Raw genomic sequence first — 19,764 nt, 5'->3', positions numbered from 1 at the left:
GGGCAACCTTCTGAAGAACTGTCTCCTCCCCAACCCCACCCCAGGTCTGGTGGTCGGAGGATGACCAAGGTGGTGAGGGACTTCCTGCAGGCCCAGCAGGTGCAGGCACCCGTGGAGCTCTACTCGGACTGGCTGACCGTGGGCCATGTAGATGAGTTCGTGACATTCGTCCCCATCCCAGGCACAAAGGTGAGCTGGCCCCTGAGGCTGGAGTGAATAGGATAGTGCAGAATCCCTGTACTACCAGCTCTTGTCAACAGAGAGGGGTATCTAGAGGAAGACAACCGCAGAGAGGAAGAAGGAAGTAGGCTGAAGCTGGTTTGTACGTTGTTGCTGTGGCAGGTAAATGTTTAACCCAATAAATCCAAAATATTAGCACCTCAGCATGTAGTCGTTATAAAAATCATTCATGAGAGATTTTACATTCTTTTTTATATAAGTGTTCAGAATCAGGTGTGTATTCTACTCGTAGCACATCTCAACTCAGACCAGCCACAAATCAAGTGTCCAATAATCCCACAGGGCTGGTGGCCACTGTGCTGGCCTTAATGCTCTAGAGAGCAATGGGGTATGGGCTTGGGGCTCTGGGAAGGGGTTCTTTCATTTCCCAAGAAGTGAAAAGAAACAGCTGCAACTTCAAACCCTGGAAATTTGGTGCAAATGGCCTGGCCTCTTGGCCACTTGGAGAAGCTCTTCCTCTCTGTCCAAGGTCACCTTTGACTCTGAGCTTTGACTCGATGGCATTGCTGAGGTGGAGGAATTTCTATAGCAGGAAGGGTGAGAAATATTCCTCTGAGGTAGAGAAAACCCTGCCAGGTGGCCTTTGCTCGGCAGAGAGTGGCTTGAGACAATATGCAGGTGGGACCCCGGGGGCTGAGAGCAGGGGCTTCTTCACGTTTCTTGGCCACCTCCTCTCTGCTGACACTGGCCCTCTGAATGGTCTCTCACAGGAATTCCGGATGCTCATGGCCAGCACCTTGGCCTGCTACAAGCTCTTCCGAGAGAAGCAGAAGGAGGGCCATGGGGAGGCCATCATGTTCAAAGGTGAGTGCCCTCAGGGCCTTGGCAGGGAGCAGGGAGCTGAGCCCCCAGAGAGACCCTTGGGAGGACAGGGCAGATGAGTGCCTTGTCCCTGAATACCCAGCTCCACTTCCTGGACATCCGGCCCGCTCCGGGGCTGTGAGGTCACCGTGGTGGGAAGCAGCCCTGGCCTCTGTGACCCTCGCTGTGGCCAGCGGGACCATCGAGCTGCCCACTGCCCCTTATGACCACCAGCAGTGCCTAGTGCTTCTTCGGGACCTAGTGTATACTTCAAATGGCACCAGACCCCAAGGAGAGTTAAATGGTTCAAAACTGACACGCAATCTGTGTTCAAGGAGCTTGTGTTTTCGAAAGGGAGATAGAGAAGAATATACATAATGCACTTGAGGGGTAGGAAGAAAAGTGGGAGTCGACAGACGTGACGTACAGTCAGACGTCATCACCGTCAGTCCCGGAGTGAGAAATCATCTGCTTAATTTAGACATCCACATAACTGGGATAGACAGACTGGGATGAGCTTCGCTCTTAAACTAATCATGCAAAGAGACAGAGCTGATCAGGCACAGACGGTGAGCCAGGTCAGAGGGGCCATGACAATGTCTTATGTGCTCTTCCTACATTCCCTGTTGACACCTTTCAGGCTGGCGTCTCTAATCCACCTGCTCCCAAAAGTCTGCACCCCTAAGGCTGATACTTACATACATTACCACCCTCCATGTCGAAAGGCAGTGTTCCTGATAGTGACTGGTGTCTAGGATGGACAAGACCAACTTAAGACCACTGTCATTTTTTAATTCCCACCGATAGGAAATTTTTTTAGATTGGCAGGCATGAGTCTTGACTTTCTGGAGGCTTCTTTCTATATGAACCCCTCAAAGCTACCCATAAGGATATAGGAACTATTATCTTTGTACAAATAGGTCCAAGGGGTGGTGTGGAGACAGCTCAGGTACAGGGTGCAACAGCACCGATCTCTTTGCCACTAACAAGCTACGGGACTAGGAAACACAGAGGACCAGCATCAGGTAGGGAAAAAAAGAGTTAATAGCTTAGGCTCTGGAATCAGACTGCCTGGTCTGCTTACGGGCTCTTCCACTAGCTGTAAGACCTTGGACGAGTCATGTAGCTTCTCTGTGCCTCCATTTCTTCATCCTTAATGCTGGAAGCTACCTTATAGAAATGTGGGGAGGATTATAGAGTTAATCCATGTAAATATCTAGAAGACTACCTGCCACATAGCAGGCGCTCCTTGAGCATTAGGTATCACTAATCAAGCCAGAAGCCACGTGGGCCATCATGATGGAATAGGAGGCAGATGCAGGCATAGACCAGGACAAGGGCCAAGCATGAGGCAGGTCTGGAAAACAGGAAGGGTGACACCGCTTGGCGTCCTGCTTCTGCCACACTCCCTCTGGTCTGCTGCTCATCCTTAGAAGCAGGCTTCTTGTGCCACCCTACCCTCTGGCCAGAGAGAGAGCAAGACAGCTGCCACCCCTTCCCTGGCCCAGGTGACATGGCCAACCCTGGGGAAAGGAGTTACCCCTGGGGTTGCCCTTCTGGGCCCCAGCCTGTCCCAGCCCCTCTCCCTCATCCTAAGAGTTAGCCCAGAAGCTGGAGGCCTTGGCAAAGGGGAGCGCCCAGGCTGGACACCTAAAACTAGACTGTCCCCTGTCCTCTGACCCCCACAGGCTTGGGAGGGATGAGCAGCAAGCGCATCACCATCAACAAGATTCTGTCCAACGAGAGCCTCGCGCAGGAGAACCAGTACTTCCAGGTGAGGGCGGGGCAGGGGCCTGTGGGAGGGACAAGGCTATGACCAATGGCACCTGTCACATCCTCGGGGCTTCCATAGGGAATGGCCAAGGGTTCAGGGCACATGACAGAGGGAAGGACCTCAATAAGCATTCGGTCCAGCCTTTCTGGTTTACGCCTCTAAACTGGAGGCTGAATGGGGTGACAAAGCAGGTCAGTGGAGGCTAGAAGCAGACAGGAGACCTGGGAAGGAAGGTGTATCAGGCAGTACTAAAGACCAAGGGCTCTGTAAGGCTGCAGCCCACAGCGTTTGGGGGAGACCCACACTCATTAAAACATGATGACAACTACAGACCTGCTCGCCAGAAAATTTCATATGTAAACACATGCCATGAATTTTTATTTGTTTTAGGGGATCAGAGATCCCTGAAGTTTTCTATCTATGGATGAATCCCACCTTTGGAGTCCCTAAATCTCAAAGATTGTATCCAGAAGTAGATACCAGTCAAAAGGGTCATATTTAGTTGAATTAGATCTCTCTTTATTTGCATGGGCATATTTATTTATTTATTTATTTACTATTTATTTAGCTGCTTTGGGTCTTGTTGCTGCGTGCGGGTTTTCTCTAACTGCGGCGAGCAGGGGCTACTCTTCATTGTGGTGCGTGGGCTTCTCACTGCGGTGGCTTCTCTTGTTGCAGAGCACGGGCTCTAGGTGCACGGGCTTCAGTAGCTGTGGCACTCAGGCCCAGTAGTTGTGGCGCACGGGCTTAGTTGCTCCGTGGCATGGGGGATCTTCCCGGACCAGGGCTCAAACCCATGTCCCCTGAATTGGCAGGTGGATTCTCAACCACTGTGCCACCGAGGAAGCCCTGCATGGGCACATTTAGAGTATCAAGTTTAAATTTAAAAACTCAAACTGATTTTTTTAAATGGCTTAATTGACTCATATGAGTAGGAAGTCCAGCAGTGAGATGGATTTCAGGCACAGGTTGATCAGGGCTCCAGCCCTATATCTCTGCACTTCTTGGGCTCTACAGGTACCCTCATGACAGGAGTATAGCTGCAACAGTTCAAGGTCTCACATCCATCCAGCACACCATCCACAAAGAGGGAGGTCTGTGCCCCCAACAATTAAACAAAAGTTTTGCATTTCACTCTGATTGTGCCAACCTGAACCAATTATTGTAGCCAGGGGAATTCCATATACTGATTCCCTTAATCCTGGTTTATTGCCCATCCTTGAACCAATCACTGGAGCAAAGAGGCAGGGGCAAGGGTCCACTAATTAGCTGTCACCAGGAGGGGAGGATGTAGTCAACCCAACCCAATAACGGGCTGCTACATTTCAGGGGGAGGGGTGGAGTGGAGGCTGTAGAAACAACTGCAGAGTTTCCCAAAGTTCACATAATGCCTCACTGGCTATTTGAAAGTTGACTTTATTGTAACTCCCCTCCGTGGACATTTTTTGGCTTCGGGTAAATCTGAGATCAAATCATGGCCCCTCGTTTTGGCAGTTGGACCTTGGGCGACTCACTAAGGACTCTACATTTTGGGTAGAGTCTCTAATAAGGGGCTAATAATAGTGTCTACCTCATGAGGTTGAGGCTTAAATAAGTAATGTATGTAAAGTACTTAGAACAGTACACTTAGGGTTCTTGCACATATTAGTTTTAATTATTATTAATCGAAATCATTGTCACTGTTATTCTCACCACACGGGACAGCCTAAGGATTCAATGAGATACTGCATAGCAAGAACTTACCACAGCGTCTGGCTTGTAGTAGGTGGTGCTCAGTAAATGAGCCCTCACTAGTGTTATTTCTGTGATTTTCTAGTATTATTTCTGTAATCTTCTCTCTCGTTCTCTTTATTACTACCATGACTGGTGGGAGGGGCACCAGAGAGGTAGGCGCGTGCTGGAGTGCCGGGGTGAGGTTGACACTCTCCCTGGAGTGCCGGGTCCCCTGCAGGCAGGGGTGAGGTTGACAAAGGTGGCAGGGGTGTCCCCTCACTCGCCTGCCCTCCCTTCTTCCCCGTCGCCCAGCGCTGCCTGGACTGGAACCGCGACATCCTCAAGAAGGAGCTGGGGCTGACGGAGCAGGACATCATCGACCTGCCTGCCCTCTTCAAGATGGACGAGGACCGCCAGGCCAGAGCCTTCTTCCCAAACATGGTGAGGTGCTCTGGACCCCAAACCTCATCCAGGCCAGTCAGGGGCAGCCAGATCCAGAGGGACCCCTCGGCTGAGGCTGTCCAATCAGGAGGCCCGGGTCCCAGTCCCGGCTGAGTTGCTGTGTGGCCTCCCACCCACCCCAGGCACTCACCCTCTCTGGGCCTCATTCCCTTCTGGGGTGATATCCTTATTCTAGCTGCCCCCTGGGGTCCTGGGGGATCCTTTAACAGATTGGAGAGTGTCTTGTAAATTAAAAAGGCCTTTATAGACAGGAGGGATTCTTGTTATCATAGAGCAGAGTCTTCTATGTGATAGAAGGAGGTTAGGACACACATACACACACACATAGATACATATATACACACATGTACACACATGAAAACACACATACACGCATGCGTGCAATGCACACGCTGATGCGTACATATATAGCCGCATGGACATACACATAATACAGGGGTGGGTTGCCTCGTTTTCCACTCAGCTCTGCCATGTATGAGTTGCTTAGCCCCCCCGAGCCTCAGTTCCTCATCTGTAAAATGGGGATAGTCACAATCCCTACTTCATAGGGTTGTTGGGAGGGTTCAGTGAGCTTAGAACAGGGCGGGGCATAGTAGGTGCTCACTAAACGGAGCTGTGGCCCCACCCCACCCCTTCCTTGTTGCAGGTGAACATGATTGTGCTCAGCAAGGACCTGGGCATCCCCAAGCCATTTGGGCCCCAGGTTGAGGAGGTGTGCTGCCTGGAGACACATGTGCGCTCCCTGCTGGAGCCCCTGGGCCTCTGCTGCACCTTCGTGGATGACATCTCCGCCTACCACAAATTTCTGGGGGAGGTGCACTGCGGCACCAACGTACGCAGGAAGCCCTTCACCTTCAAGTGGTGGCACATGGTACCCTGACCTGCAGGGGGCTGTTGTGTGCCTGTCACAGCCCATCAACAACCAGTGTTGAGGCTGGACTAACCCTTGTGGTTTTTATTATGATTGCAAAATGCGCTTCAGCAATAACTATCAGGAAACTTGGGGGGAGACGTTTATTACTTTTCATTTTATTTTTACTTACAGGACCTGGAAATAACCTGGCACACCTGGGGCCACACAGTGAGGTCATGGGGAGAGAGAGAGAGAACCCACGGAGCTGGGGTTCTGCTTTTATGGGTGAGGGTGAGGGCCTAGGATTTCAAGGGCTCACTCTTTATTGGTGAATTTAAAGCATAAGAGTGGGAATTTAAAGCGAGGAAAGAGGAAAAAGGCAGGTGGCCCAAATGGTCAGTTATCAAAAGCAATCAAGATCTCTAAAAGAAAGGAGCCTCAGTGGGGGGAGGCGGCCTGGCTCTTCATCTAGTTGTGTGGCTGGCAACGTGTTTACTCAAGATCGCCATGTTTGAAGTGGATGTTTAGCAATCATAGCTGAGTCAGGCCCTCGTATTAGAAGAAGGAGAAAATCTGACTGTCAGGGTTCACACTACAGGGGCCTGGGCACCTCCCTCCTTCCTTGAGTTCTCCAGACTCTTCACACCCCCAGAGAATCCCCCTGCCTGACGTGGACTGGAGGCCGCGTCCTCCAGACGCGGGGAGGGGATTTGAGATATCTGTGCCTTGCCTTCCCTCAGAAGGGCCTCAGGGTCCACGAAGTCACCCCCTGAGCCTCCATGCTGTCCTTTCCGAAAATAGCTGGACATTTGGCCAGTGTCTGTATAGCCCTGACGTGAAAAACAAAACAAAACAAAAACCGCTTTACCCAAACCCTTCCCCAAAGAATCTTTAGTCTCTTGTCCAAAACTGAATGAGGGGAGAAGGGAAGGAGGTTCTGGGATGACCAGTTGTCCCTGTAGCCATGCCTTGTGGGTCAAGGTAGATGGCATGGAAAGGGATTCTGGAACCCCAGATGTACCTTGAACTGTCATCATCCTTTGAAATTCACCTCCCTTGGCCACCTGGACACCCCCAATTATTCATTCCTTAACAGCCTCTGTCAAATCCCCTTGGCTTTCCCTCTGCCGTGTAGACACCGTTGGCTAGCCTCCTTAGACTTGGACTCCCTGAGGGTCCAGTAATTGAGCTTACAACCTTCCCTGGAAGTGGACTTTATCAGAGCAGCCTTCCCTGTTTACAAGATTCTTATGCTGCTTCTTTCTCATGGACCCAGGCTCTCCCAGATGCTTGGGGGTTGCTCCCCACAGCAGCATCCTTGTGGCCTGAGAGTTCACTGTATCAAGATGCTCCAGGGTGAGCAAGATCCATCTTCTCTTGCTGGGTCCTTGATTCTCTGGCCAGTCCCTGACCTCCCTCCTCTCACAGCCTCCACTTCCTATTCCAATGCCGTCTCTCCAGACAGCTAGACAAGGACTTCTTCCCCACCAGCCAGGCTCAGACCTTCCCCCAGGACACAGTGAAAGACCTGCCTCTCCTCTCCAGACCTCAGATCCAACACATAAAGACCCTGTCCTAACCTCCAGCCTGAACAGCCAGTTCTGGGCCAGCTGCTGGCCTTAGAGACGGATTGATTATCCCATTGAAGTTTCTCAGTGCATTTGCTGAAGACCCTCTCATTTGGACATAATCAGATTCATTCTCTGGCTCCAACTGGAAAGACTCAGTTTCAGCTAAAAAAAATTCCTTTAAGGCCAGCTGATTGAGGAGAATAAGTGAATTATAATTCCACTTTGAGGGTTAGAGAGGAACTGATATATAACCAATGAAAAGGTGGTAAATGTGTATTCTTAGAGAATGGGATTTTCTTCTTGGATTATTCAGTCATTCAGCAAACATATACTGTATGCCTCCTAAGTGCCAGGCACAGTGGTGGGCCCCGAGGACACAGTGCTTAGTAGCAAACTGCATCTGGCCCCTGCCTCACGGAGCCGGTCAGTTCCCAGCCTGAGATGCCCACACTTAAATGGCCAGCATTTGCCCTTTCAGGGACGCGCTCTTGAGAAATACCAATTCGCTATATTCAGGAGATGCACAGGACACAGAGCTTCCAGCAAGTCCCTATCTCAGTGAAATGAGGGGGTTGGGTCTTCTTTAAACAGGCCTCCTTCCCATCCAGCTGGGCCAGTACCACCTAACAGATCAGACCCCAGGGCCTTCAGAAGCTGTTGTCCCCCCCTTTGGGGACAGTGGCTCCTGCCTTTGGGGGCCAAAGCCCCAGATCTCTCCAACCCCAGAGCTGAAGACACCAAGTGCCTATTTGTGGATGTTTATCTGCAGACTTAGACTTTGGTGTGTGTGTGTGTGTGTGTGTGTGTGTGTGTGTGTGTGTGTGTGTGTGTGTGTTTGGTTAATATGGGTTTGGGGGCCTTCTTTCATTTTTTTCTAGTCTGCCTTAAAGGGAAGTGAGTGCTTCCCAGGTGGAGACAGTGTGTGTTTCTAGATTTTTCTAAGGCTCTCCCCATCAATAAGTCAGTAACTTCTGATGATTCTGGAGCCCCCAGGACTCACTCATTCCCATCTTGCTTGCCCACTCATGTGACTACCCTTGGCACGGACATCTCCCCCAGTCCCCCCTGGACTCATCAGTCTTCCCCACCCACCACTTTCTATAAATGTAGACCTAGAATACACTTGTGTGTTGCAAAACTCAGCTAAGTTCCTGTTTCAATCTTTATTTTGAAATATTTTGTATAAGAGAGCAGGGGGTATCATGAAGATGGCAAGAAGCGGGGCACAGTTTCAGCTTTCTGGACGAGAGGCCATGCTGGAGATCAAAAGACGTTTGGGGAAGAACCTGAGTAAACAGCAAGAAAATAAATGGTCAGATGGGAAGTCATGTGGCTTTTGGTGTGATGTTCATGGTTGCTTCACGGCCACGGCCTGGAAGGAGGCAGGCCATACGCGGGCCCTCTCCTGGTCCTCCAGCCCCTGCCCCTCTGCACACAGGGTCAGGGCTCTCAGCAAGGGTATCTCAAGGGTTTGGAATCCCACACGCATTCAGTAGGTGTATATTAAATGGCCACCACCCAAGGTCAAGACCAACACCCACAGTAAAGTCTGACAGTGTTTCTGGTGGGACTCCCCAAAAGCAGACCCCGAGGTGAGCGTTTGGGAACAAGTGACTTATTAAGGAAGAGCCTCCAGGAGAAACCAGGAAGGGAGTGGAGGGAGCAGGGCCAGGAACGGGAAGAAGCCAAGAGCGTGATTTCAGATGTAGCCTCAGCCTGGTCACAGGAGAGCTCTAGAGCATAAGTGGCAGCTCAGTTCTTCCATCTGGAGGCCGAGTTTCGTGTACCTACACGAGTCGGTCATTAGCTATGGGGACTTTGGCTCTCTGAACAGGCAACAGGGGCACCCGTAGCCTACGGGCAATCATCCAGCTGTAGTTTTGTTTTGTTTTGTTTTTTGCCACACCGTATGGCTTGCAGGATCTTAGTTCCCTGATCAAAGGTTGAACCCGCGCCCTTGGCGGCAGTGATAGCACAGAGTCCTAACCACTAGACCACCAGGGAATTCTCCACAGCTGTACTTTTTAGCAGCAGAGTCACAAGAGCTGGGGAATGGGCCAGAAAAGGATCTGGGCAGAGCACTGACTGTGTCCACTGCTCTGAGTAATATCATGTTCTCGTAATATGGAATTGTTGCACGTGGGTATTTATGATTTGACCCACGGTATAAAATCCATATAACATAGCCACGATCTAACAGGGTCTTTGTGAACAAACCCCCGAGGCGCTAAAATAGAACCACCTAGTTGGTTGCTACACCTAGAAGCCACTTCCAAGCACTTTGGAATGCACCTGGGGGGTTCTTACCCCTCAGCCCCATCTTGGGTTTCTGGACAGATGTTCTGACGCAGCCATTTACAAAGGCCATTGCAAAATGAAAATCACTAGTTCGCTTATTCCTGGACTTAGTCCGTGGGTCCAGCCCTCTGAGGTCATTCTTCCCTTTTATACCCAACTAATGTGGCCCAAGCCAATCTTCTATGGGGTTTTCCTGACGCACCTATTTCTGAGACTCCCCAAGGGATGCTGGTGTGTTAAACCCATCCTGCTGGTGTTTTCACATCTTGGCCACTCACTCACCTCAGGATTGCTGAAAGTCACCCTAAGACATCTAGAACAGCACCTTCCAATAGAAATACAATGCAAGGGGCTTCCCTGGTGGCACAGTGGTTAAGAATCCGCCCGCCAATGCAGGGAACACGGGTTCAAGCCCTGGTCCAGGAAGATCCCACATGCTGCGGAGCAACTAAGCCCGTGTGCCGCAACCACTGAGCCTGTGCTCTAGAGCCTGTGAGCAGCAACTACTGAGCCTGCGTGCCACAACTACTGAAGCCCACGCGCCTAGAGCCCATGCTCCGCAATAAGAGAAGCCACCGGAATGAGAAACCAGCGCACCGCAATGAAGAGTAGTCCTGGCTCGCCGCAACTAGAGAAAGCCCGCGCGCAGCAATGAAGACCCAACACGGCCAAAAATAAATAAATAAATAAATTTATAAAACAAGAGTTCCCAGAGAGCTCCCCATCCCCTTAAAAAAAAGAAAAGACAAGAAATACAATGCAAGCCCCATATGTAATTTTAAATTTCCTGGTAGCCACATTTTAAAAAGTGAAAAACAGGTGACGTTAATTTAATAATGTCTTCTTTATTGCAGTATATCCAAATTATCATTTTGTCAGGTAACCAAAAATTTTAAATATTAATGAAATATTTCACGTTCTCTTCTTTGGTAGTAAGTCTTTGAAAGCTGATATATGTTTTATACTTATATCACATCTCTCTTAAGACTAGCCACATTTTAAGTGTTCGAGAGCCACAAGCGGATCATATGGAAGGCGCAGTTGTAGAATCCTGTCTACCAGGCTGAGTCCCAGTTATAGAAATAGGCACGTTCCTTAAATCCCCAGAATCCAGCTAGGCCAACTGCAACGCTAACAAAAGCTGACTGTGGGTTTTTTTGTTTTTGATTTTGGCTGTACCACATAGCTTGCGGAATCTTAGTTCCCCGACCAGCGATCGAACCTGCGCTCGCAGCAGTGAAATTGCAGAGTCCTATCCACTGGACTGCCAGGGAATTCCTAAAAGTTGATTGTTATAATACCAGAGAGAGAGACAGAAGATAGACATCGGCCCTCCCTGGCCCTGGTGTACAGAGCCTTGTCCCTTCAGAAGGTCCTCTTGCCTGAACCGTGGCTGCTGCCACGTTACCAGGACTGGCCTCCCTCTTGGCAAGGGGAGTGCCTTTGGCCAAGTCCCCTCTGCCCACTTTAGGAAGTGAATCCCCACCAGCCCCATGGAAAGGGAAAACATAATTCCCTCACCTCTAGCCTCTTTTCCCTCATCATTCCCTGGGATATAGCTTGATTCTGCATCTTAATGTAAGAAGTCTTTGGTTCCCAGGTGAGGGGAGTTCGGGTCCCCATTATCTCAGCCCCTTCATTCCAGATAGGATCTGATCCAGACCCTGACATAGCCAAAAGCCTGTGGGAGTGGGATCCCTCCCCCCTAAACAAAAGAGCAGCCAGGGATGAGCTCTGCCTGCCCAGTGGGACTCATCCGGGATCCTTGCCCAAGTGGCATCAGCTCCAGGGGACTGACGGCAATGTTACTGGTAACTCAATACAGTGCGGTGACACCAAATGGCAGCATGTGGAATCTTTCCTCTAGCCGGACAACCAGAAAAAGACATGTCCAGGCAGAGAGCTCAGTTCTGCAGCCTTGCCTCAAGCCTGACTGATGTGGCAATCTGGTTTTTTACCTATGCCTCACCCCCCAGCCAGCTGGGCTCTGGTTCAGCCCTGATTTCTGAGAAAGCAAAGGCCTGGTCTCTAGCTAGTCTCTAAGCAAACTACCCAGTTCAGTTTGCTTTTGCCTCAGCCCCTCACGGTCTGCAAGCTAAGGCCCACTTTATCACAGTCACGGGTAAACCCCATGATGACCCTTTAAGGACAGTCTCTGACTGGCATTCTAGGGCCCTACTCATAAGCTTCTCTGCCACTGAAGTGTTAAAAGACACCTTTAAAAGGACTGCTTTGTTTTCCTCCCGATGGCAGTTCCTGGCACATAGTCAGTGCTCAGCAAATATGTTTTGAATAAAACAATGAAACGCCTCTTCAGCTAGGCAATGGAAGCGGAAATAGCCCAATCAGATGAGGTAATAATAGCCACCATTTCTCAAACACTGACTACCTGTCAGGCACCTGCCAGGTTGAACTATATGAAATGTCATTTTTAAAGGTCACAAGGGTCAAATAGAGATGATTTCATATAGTTCAGCCTAATAGTTTACATTCATCATCTCATCTAATTCTCACAACAAAGCTGTGAGAATTATCCCCACTTTATAGATGAGGAAACTGAGGCTCAGAGAGGAAGTGACTTGCTCCAGTTTACACAGCAGGAAGCAGCAGAACCTGGATTTGTTGTACCCAAGTGGTCTGATTCCAGAGCTCGCCCGCTGAACCCCTGCTCTTGACTACCTCATCTTAGGAACAACTTTCTAACCCGAGTTCAATAAGTCATCATTCTTTTCTTCATAAATGCTGCCTTTGCACTTGTCAATTTTTAGCATACTGGATGAACTATTTCGAATCTTATAACGAGAACACCTGCTACCTGCAAGCAAGTGTCTGGAGATTATAGGATTCCTGTAAACCCTTCAAAGGCAATAGAGCCCAAAGTGAAATAACTTCTACATAATACAGAATATGCTTTCAAGTCTTCCGCTCAGAGTCAGATGGCATCTCACAATCATGAAATGTAAATTATAGTCATTCATCCACCCATTCATTCTTTTTTGTTAATATTACTGTAAGCATCTATTGTGTGTAAAACTGGAGCGATCATATAATCTTTCATCTAAACCAGAATGAAAGGGGGCACTACTAATAATTTTACCAGTTTAACAGATGAAAACTGGGACCATGCTGAGCAAACCAGGATGTCTCTTCTCCCTGAAAACCCTGTGTCTGAGACATGATCTCATCCCTCAAGGAACTGAGAGAGTCAGGGAGACAGGAGAACAAAGAGGCAAACAGATGGAATAGACACTTGATAAATATTTGCTGAATGGAGGAATGAATAAGGCACAAAAGCTGTGGAATCATACATACACGCGTGCGCACACACACACACAATTATTTCCAGCCAGGAGAGTGACCAAGGGTGGCCTTAGTGTTCATCTGGGCTAGACTGTTGAATGAACGCAGGAACGCATGACTGGGCAGAGAAGGGAAGAAAGGCTGCCGAGCTGAGCAAGGACACAAAGGGGTGTAAGTATATGACAAGCTTGACAAGCTTGAGAAATGGTGAGTATACGGAATGGCAAAGATATAGACTGAAGTCATACTGGAAATACTAGGTTTTGAGCAATGGGAACCCCCTGAAGGTTTGGGGCTGCTGCAGTCACATGACCAATCCTGTATTTTAGAAAGAGGACAGTAACATATATTCCTTTGTTGCTATTAAGAAACTACCTGAGGAGGGATTTCCCTGGTGGCACAGTGGTTACGACTCCGTGCTCCCAATACAGAGGGCCCAAATTTGATCCCTGGCCAGGGAACTAGATCCCACATGCATGTGCAACTAAGAGTTCGCATGCCACAACTAAGGAGCCTGCCTGCCGCAACTAAATAAATAAGTAAATAAATAAAATATTTTTTAAAAATACACATAACATAAAATTTTTTTAAAAAAGAAACTACCTGAGGAATGATCAAACCATGGTACATCCCATTTATATATTTTGTAGCATGTAAGATGAAATAGATCTATGTGTACTGACATGGAAAGAGCTCCAAGACAGAGCACTTGATATATAAAAAAAACGTCAAGCAAAGCCATGGATTTCCGTAGACACATATATGTGTATACACACGCAAAGAAAAAGGTATGGGAGCAATCCCATGAAACTGACAATAGTAATCACCTCTGGGAAAAGAAGCGTGACTGAGGGGATTTAAAATTTATCTGTGTTGCTTGAAATTTTTACACAGTGAGAATTTAATTACATATGTACTTTTAAATAAGTTTTTAAAGCTGCCTGAAACCCTTGGCATCTTATTTATGCTGAAGTCTTTCCATCCTGATTAGCATAATCTCTTTCTCCTAATAATTCACAGTTCTCTTTTACCTTTTTTCTCCCCCCAGCTGGGCTTCCCACCACCAGTTGAAAATTGATAGCTCCTTACAGATACTAATTCATTTTCTCCTCCTCCCTGTGAGGTGACTATGATTTTTTTTCCCCCATTTTACACAATAGGAAACTAAGGCACAGAGAGGTTAAGTAACTTGCTGAAGGTCACGTAATAAATGGCTGTCCTCTCTCCGCCCCGGGTCGCTGCAGCCTCCGCCGCTTTCGGGCCTAGCAGCCTGAAAAAAAAAAAAGAGAAAAGGATTAAAAAAAAAAAAACCCAAAACGCTTTAAAATCCACCAGGGACTTCCCTGGTGGCGCAGTGGTTAAGAATCCGCCTGCCAATGAAAGGGACACAGGTTCGAGCCCTGGTTCGGGAGATCCCACATGCCACAGAGCAACTAAGCCCGTGAGGCACAACTACTGAAGTCTGTGCGCCTAGAGCCCGTGCTCCACAACAAGAGAAGCCACCGCAACGAGAAGCCCACGCGCCGCAACTAGAGAAGCCCGCGCGCAGCTACGAAGACCCAGCACAGCCAAAAATAAATAAATTAAATAAATAATTTTTTTTTAATCTTAAAAGAAAAGAAAGAAAAAAAAGAGCGAATCCTCCTCGTAGGACCCGCGGGGCAGTCACTTTTGCAGTCACTTTTGCACGCTTCCGGCCTGCCCGCTGCCGCCGCACCTAGGCGTCCGTGGGTCCCCGTCCGTTGGTGCAATGGTGAGCCGCTCGCGCGCCCGTGTTCACGCGCCTCCGCCCGCCCCCGGCGCGCCGGCCTCCGCGCTCCACGTGTCCGCGCAGCCCTTCTCCCGCCCGGCGTGGGAGGCGGCTGCGCGCTCCAACCGCCCCGGGCTTGCCGAGTGGGCACCAACAAGTATTTGGTTTCCCTCTTCCCCGGGCTGCTGTAATCTTAAACTGCCGGGAGCCCGAGGCCTATATTTATAGAGAAACGCACGTTCCGGAGGCCGCCGTGGGCACCACTGGGTTGCCTCTGGGAGAATTTTTGTAATTTGGAGGGCAGTCCCCGTTTTAATTTTTTTCATTTTTTGAAATTGGGAGCTTCCAGACCAGGACAGCTGAAACTTACAAACTCCCAGGGAGAGCCATATTGTTTTTGAGAGCCTTTTGTCTGCGGTTTGGCATTCTCCTCCGGACTGTCCCCGAACTCCTCTCAGGCCCTCCCCTCGGAGCCGACTCCAGCTTCTCTGAGCTTCACGGCCACCTGTGAGCCGCGGCACGGGCCTTGGCTCGGAGGGGAGCCCCCTTTGTCCTGTGTGGTCCCTCTAAGAAGTCCTCCTGGCGGGGCTCGGGGTGGTGGGGAGATGAACGCTGCGGCCAGCAGCTACCCCAGGGCCCCCCTGTACGTGGGTGACCTGTACTCGGACGTCACCGAGGCCACGCTGAACGAAAAGTTCAGTCCTGCGGGGCCTGTGCTGTCTGTCTGGGTCTGCCGCGATATGCTCACCCGCCACTCCCTGGATTATGCCTACATCAACTTCCAGCAGACAGCTTTCGCGGAGCGGGCCTTGGATACCGTGAACTTTGATGTGATTAAGGCAAAGCCAAGCCGTATCATGTGGGCTCAGAGGGATCCCTCTGTGAGAAAATTTGGTGTGGGAAATACCTTCATCAAGAACCTGGACATACAGATAACAAGGCACCGTATGATACTTTTTCTGCTTTTGGAAACATTGTCCTGCAAGGTGGTGTGTGATGAGAACGGCTCTGAGAGTTATGCCTTTGTCCACTTTGAGACCCAGGAGGCTGCCGACAAGGTCATCGCGAGGATGAACGGCATGCTCCTCAATGACCGCAGAGTGTTTGTGGGCAGATTCAAGTATCGAAAAGAGTGGGAAGCTGAGCTTGGAGCCAAAGCCAAGGAATTCACCAATGTTTATATCAAAAACTTTGGGGAAGAGGTGGATGATGAGCGTCTGAAAGAGCTATTCAGCCAGTTTGGTAAGACTCTGAGTGTCAAGGTGATGAGAGATCCTAGTGGGAAATCCAAAGGCTTTGGCTTTGTGAGTTACAAAAAACACGAGGATGCCAATAAGGCCGTGGAAGAGATGAATGGAAAAGAAATCAGTGGGAAAGTCGTTTTCGTCGGCCGTGCACAGAAGAAAGTGGAACAGCAGGCCGAGTTAAAGCGAAAATTTGAACAGCTCAAACAGGAGAGAATTAGTTGCTATCAGGGGGTGAATCTCTAAATTAAGAACTTGGATGACACCATTGATGGTGAGAAGTTAAGGAAAAAGTTCTCTCCTTTTGGATCAATCAGCAGTGCTAAGGTGATGCTGGAGGATGGGAGAAGCAAAGGGTTTGCCTTTGTCTGCTGCTCATCCCCTGAAGAGGCAACCAAAGCAGTCACGGAGATGAACGGATGCATCGTGGGCTTCAAGCCACTGTATGTTGCCCTGGCCCAGAGAAAGGAAGAGAGAAAGGCTCAGCTGACCAACCAGTATACGCAGCGGGTGGCCAGGATGAGAGCAGTCCCTGCCAATGCCATCTTAAATCATTTCCAACAGCTGGGGGCTACTTTGTGCCAGCAGTTCCACAGGCCCAGGGAAGACCTCCGTATTACCTAACGAGTTAGCACAGATGAGGCCTAATCCACGCTGCAGCAAGGTGGGAGACCTCAAGGCTTCCAAGGAATGCCAAGTGCTATACGCCAGTCTGGGCCTCGTCCAGCTCTTCGCCATCTGGCTCCAACTGGTAATACTCTGGCCTCTCGCGGCCTCCCTACTACCGCTCAGAGAGTCGGATCTGAGTGCCCAGACCGCTTGGCTATGGACTTTGGTGGGGCTGGTGCCGCCCAGCAAGGGCCGACTGACAGCTGCCAGTCTGGAGGTGTTCCCACAGCTGGGCAGAACCTAGCGCCTCGTGCTGCTGTTGCTGCCGCTGCTGCTCGGGCTGTTGCACCTTACAAATACGCCTCCAGTGTCCGCAGCCCTCACCCTGCCATCCAGCCCCTGCAGGCACCCCAGCCTGCAGTCCATGTGCAGGGGCAGGAGCCGCTGACCGCCTCCATGCTGGCCGCAGCACCCCCCCCCCAAGGAGCAGAAGCAGATTCTGGGTGAACGTTTGTTCCTGCTCATCCAGATGATGCACTCAAACCTGGCCGGGAAGATGACGGGGATGCTGCTGGAGGCTGACAGCTCGGAGCTGCTGCACGTGCTGGAGTCCCCGAGTCTCTCCGCTCCCACATGGATGAAGCTGTGGCGGTCCTACAGGCTCATCATGCCAAGAAAGAAGGTGCCCAGAAGGTGGGCGCTGTCGCTGCTGCTACCTCTTAGACAAGGACAAAGCGATTCACAAACCAAATAACCCCTCATGGAATTCAGCTCAAGGTTTGAAGACTTCCTAGCTCGTCCTATGGACCTCAACACCAAGACCCACAAATTGCGCCTTTAGTAGGTCATTTTGTATCAAAAGGTCAATTTTGACGTGCCTAGAATTTTTCAATTAAAAGAATATATTCTCTGGGTTCTGATATGGCCCAGACAGTGTTAACTTTTTTTTTCTATTGTGAGTTTTGATTTTTTTCCCCCCAGAAATTGGTTTTGTTTGATGTACCCAAGTCTTAAGTTTCTCAATAAAGAAAAAAATCTCCATAATAAATAAATAAAAATGACTGAAATAACAGGATCTGAACCTCCCAAAGGACTGCATACTTAACCATTCCATCTCCCTGCCTCTCTGGAAAGTCAACTTGCTTTTAATATTCTGCATCCCTCTGACTTCTTTTGCTTTCACTGAGCTGATATCTAGCCATTACAAATGAAATTTACCACCATTCCCTTTTTGCATTTCATTTACGTGGTTCTGTCTCTGATACAAAGGGGTGTTCAAAATTCAGACTCAGCTGGAAAGGGAGTTTTATCACATACTGTGTTTAAAAAGCACACACCCACACACATCCAGAAGACCAAATGAACTGCTAATTTGAGAGTATGCTGGTGATGTGGCAGGCAGATGAGAGCGGGACAGAGGTTGGCAGTGTGGGTGAGCTCTAATTTGTGTGTGTGTGTGTGTGTGTGTGGTGCTATAGGGTCCACCAACGTGACAGTCCCCAGAAGGCCTCAGGCCACTTGCTAAGTCCCAGCAGCTGAGCTGACTTCAGCTGTGTGAAACGCAGCCCCATCTGGAATGGGGGTGGCTTGTGACCTTTTTGCTCCGGGAGTTCATAGAGACTGCTCATGAAATTGGAGAAGTCTGTAGCATATGATTGTCCCCATCCCACTCAGACAGAATATTTTGAGAAGTCTAATTATATAGTGAGGGTGGAAGGGAGAGGGTTTAGATAAGCCCTTTCTAAGGGCAGGTTGGAAAGGGCTGATAGGGAGCCCTGGGCAGTTCTGCGAGGCAGGGGTGCCCTCTGCAGGTAAACCAGAGGGGCTGCAACCACTGTGTTCCCATGGGCCTTGGGGGCATGTCCGTAGCCCAGCCATCCCCCTAACAGAAGATGCTCACCTCCTCGCTGTGTGACTTAGGGTGAGTGGTTGACCCTCTCTGAGCCTGTTTCCCCAACCGTAAAGGACAAAACCCCCTACCTCATGAAGTTGCTGTAATGATCAGAGAGAGAAAATGCACCCAGACTGCTCTGCAGAGGGCCTGGTACACAGTAAGTCTTCCAAATGTGGCAGCTACTACCAGCAGAGGCAGTAGCAGCAGCAGCCCCATTATCACTGTCACTGGCATCTTGAACAATAGTAAAGATGACAATGGAGTGATCTAGCAGAGGGAGAAAGGCTTCTCTGAGAGCAAGCACAGGCAGGGCTGGGGCAGGGGCTGGAGGAAATCGGGGCCAGGCAGCCCGAAAGCATTTTGATTTACCAACTATGTCTATTCCAATTCTGGGAGACAGTTTTCGCCTCCTCTTCTCCCTAGAGCCCCACGGTGCCGAATTACACTGCTCCCTGGAAGCAAAATACCCCAGGCAGAGAGCTGGGATATACTTGGAGGAGCCCAGATGTTTGCAAATCTCACAGTGGTGGACCTACTCACACTGATCCACAGAAGGGACTCTTTCTACAGCTGAAGGGAAGGAAGGAGTCCCTTCTGTCTAACTTTGTCTCCTACCGTGACTCAGCCCCCAGCCTCTTTGTAAGGGTGTCCTGCTTTCCCCCCCCTCCACCTCCCCACCTCCCCCCACCCCCCATAGATCAGAGGGCTGGACCAGGCGGAGGCCTGGGCTGTGATCACCACCGTCGGTTTCCTCCACCATTCCTGCCCGCCCAGGCTCACTCCTTCCTTCACTCTGGTCCCTGCAAAGGCACCCAAACCTCTTGACGTATCCTAAAAGGTCTCTAACGCTAACTTCAGGGAAACAAACAGGGGTTAGCAAGACTAAGATAAGATGGAGAAGTTACTAAAAATAAGTAAAGGAAGAGTAGACGCTGGTCTTCACCAGGACAAAAAGGAACCAGGGTGATTGCTCCCAGTTCCCCTGACTGACTCAGTTCTCTGGTTTTTCTTGGAGAATACTTCCTTTACTTAAAATTTTGATGTTTTAATGTTACAAGAGCACCCAACACGGATTTCGAGTTAAGAATTCCTGATTTAGGGGAACTGGTTCTGCCGTTTACGACGTGGAGGATTTGAGGCAGACTGTGAGCTTTTAGGGGTTTCCACTCCTTTTAAGTGAAAAGAAGGGTATTGAGGCCTGTGAAGTCAGGAACTGGTCTGCTTTGCTCACCACTGAATGCTTGATGCCTAGAAA

At 49.7% G+C, this 19,764-nt stretch overlaps 1 protein-coding gene and 1 pseudogene across 1 annotated transcript in view; both read left to right on the top strand.

The window, feature by feature from the left end:
* Positions 1 to 8,742, top strand: part of PADI2 (peptidyl arginine deiminase 2) — a 46,995-nt gene extending 38,253 nt beyond the window's left edge. Inside the window, exons 12-16 of the mRNA XM_067721986.1 lie at positions 45 to 189; positions 951 to 1,044; positions 2,730 to 2,815; positions 4,841 to 4,969; positions 5,637 to 8,742. Of these exons, the coding sequence (XP_067578087.1) occupies positions 45 to 189; positions 951 to 1,044; positions 2,730 to 2,815; positions 4,841 to 4,969; positions 5,637 to 5,870 (688 nt within the window). The 3' untranslated portion in view covers positions 5,871 to 8,742. The remainder of the gene's footprint in view (positions 1 to 44; positions 190 to 950; positions 1,045 to 2,729; positions 2,816 to 4,840; positions 4,970 to 5,636) is intronic.
* A 6,080-nt stretch (positions 8,743 to 14,822) lies between these two features.
* Positions 14,823 to 18,242, top strand: LOC137216115 (polyadenylate-binding protein 4 pseudogene; annotated as a pseudogene).
* The last annotated feature ends 1,522 nt before the right edge of the window (positions 18,243 to 19,764 follow it).

The sequence above is a fragment of the Pseudorca crassidens genome, chromosome 2, assembly GCF_039906515.1.
Source record: "Pseudorca crassidens isolate mPseCra1 chromosome 2, mPseCra1.hap1, whole genome shotgun sequence".
Classification (NCBI taxonomy): Eukaryota; Metazoa; Chordata; class Mammalia; order Artiodactyla; family Delphinidae; genus Pseudorca; species Pseudorca crassidens.
Note: the sequence above shows the minus strand (reverse complement) of the source record. Positions and strands in the feature narration are given on the sequence as shown.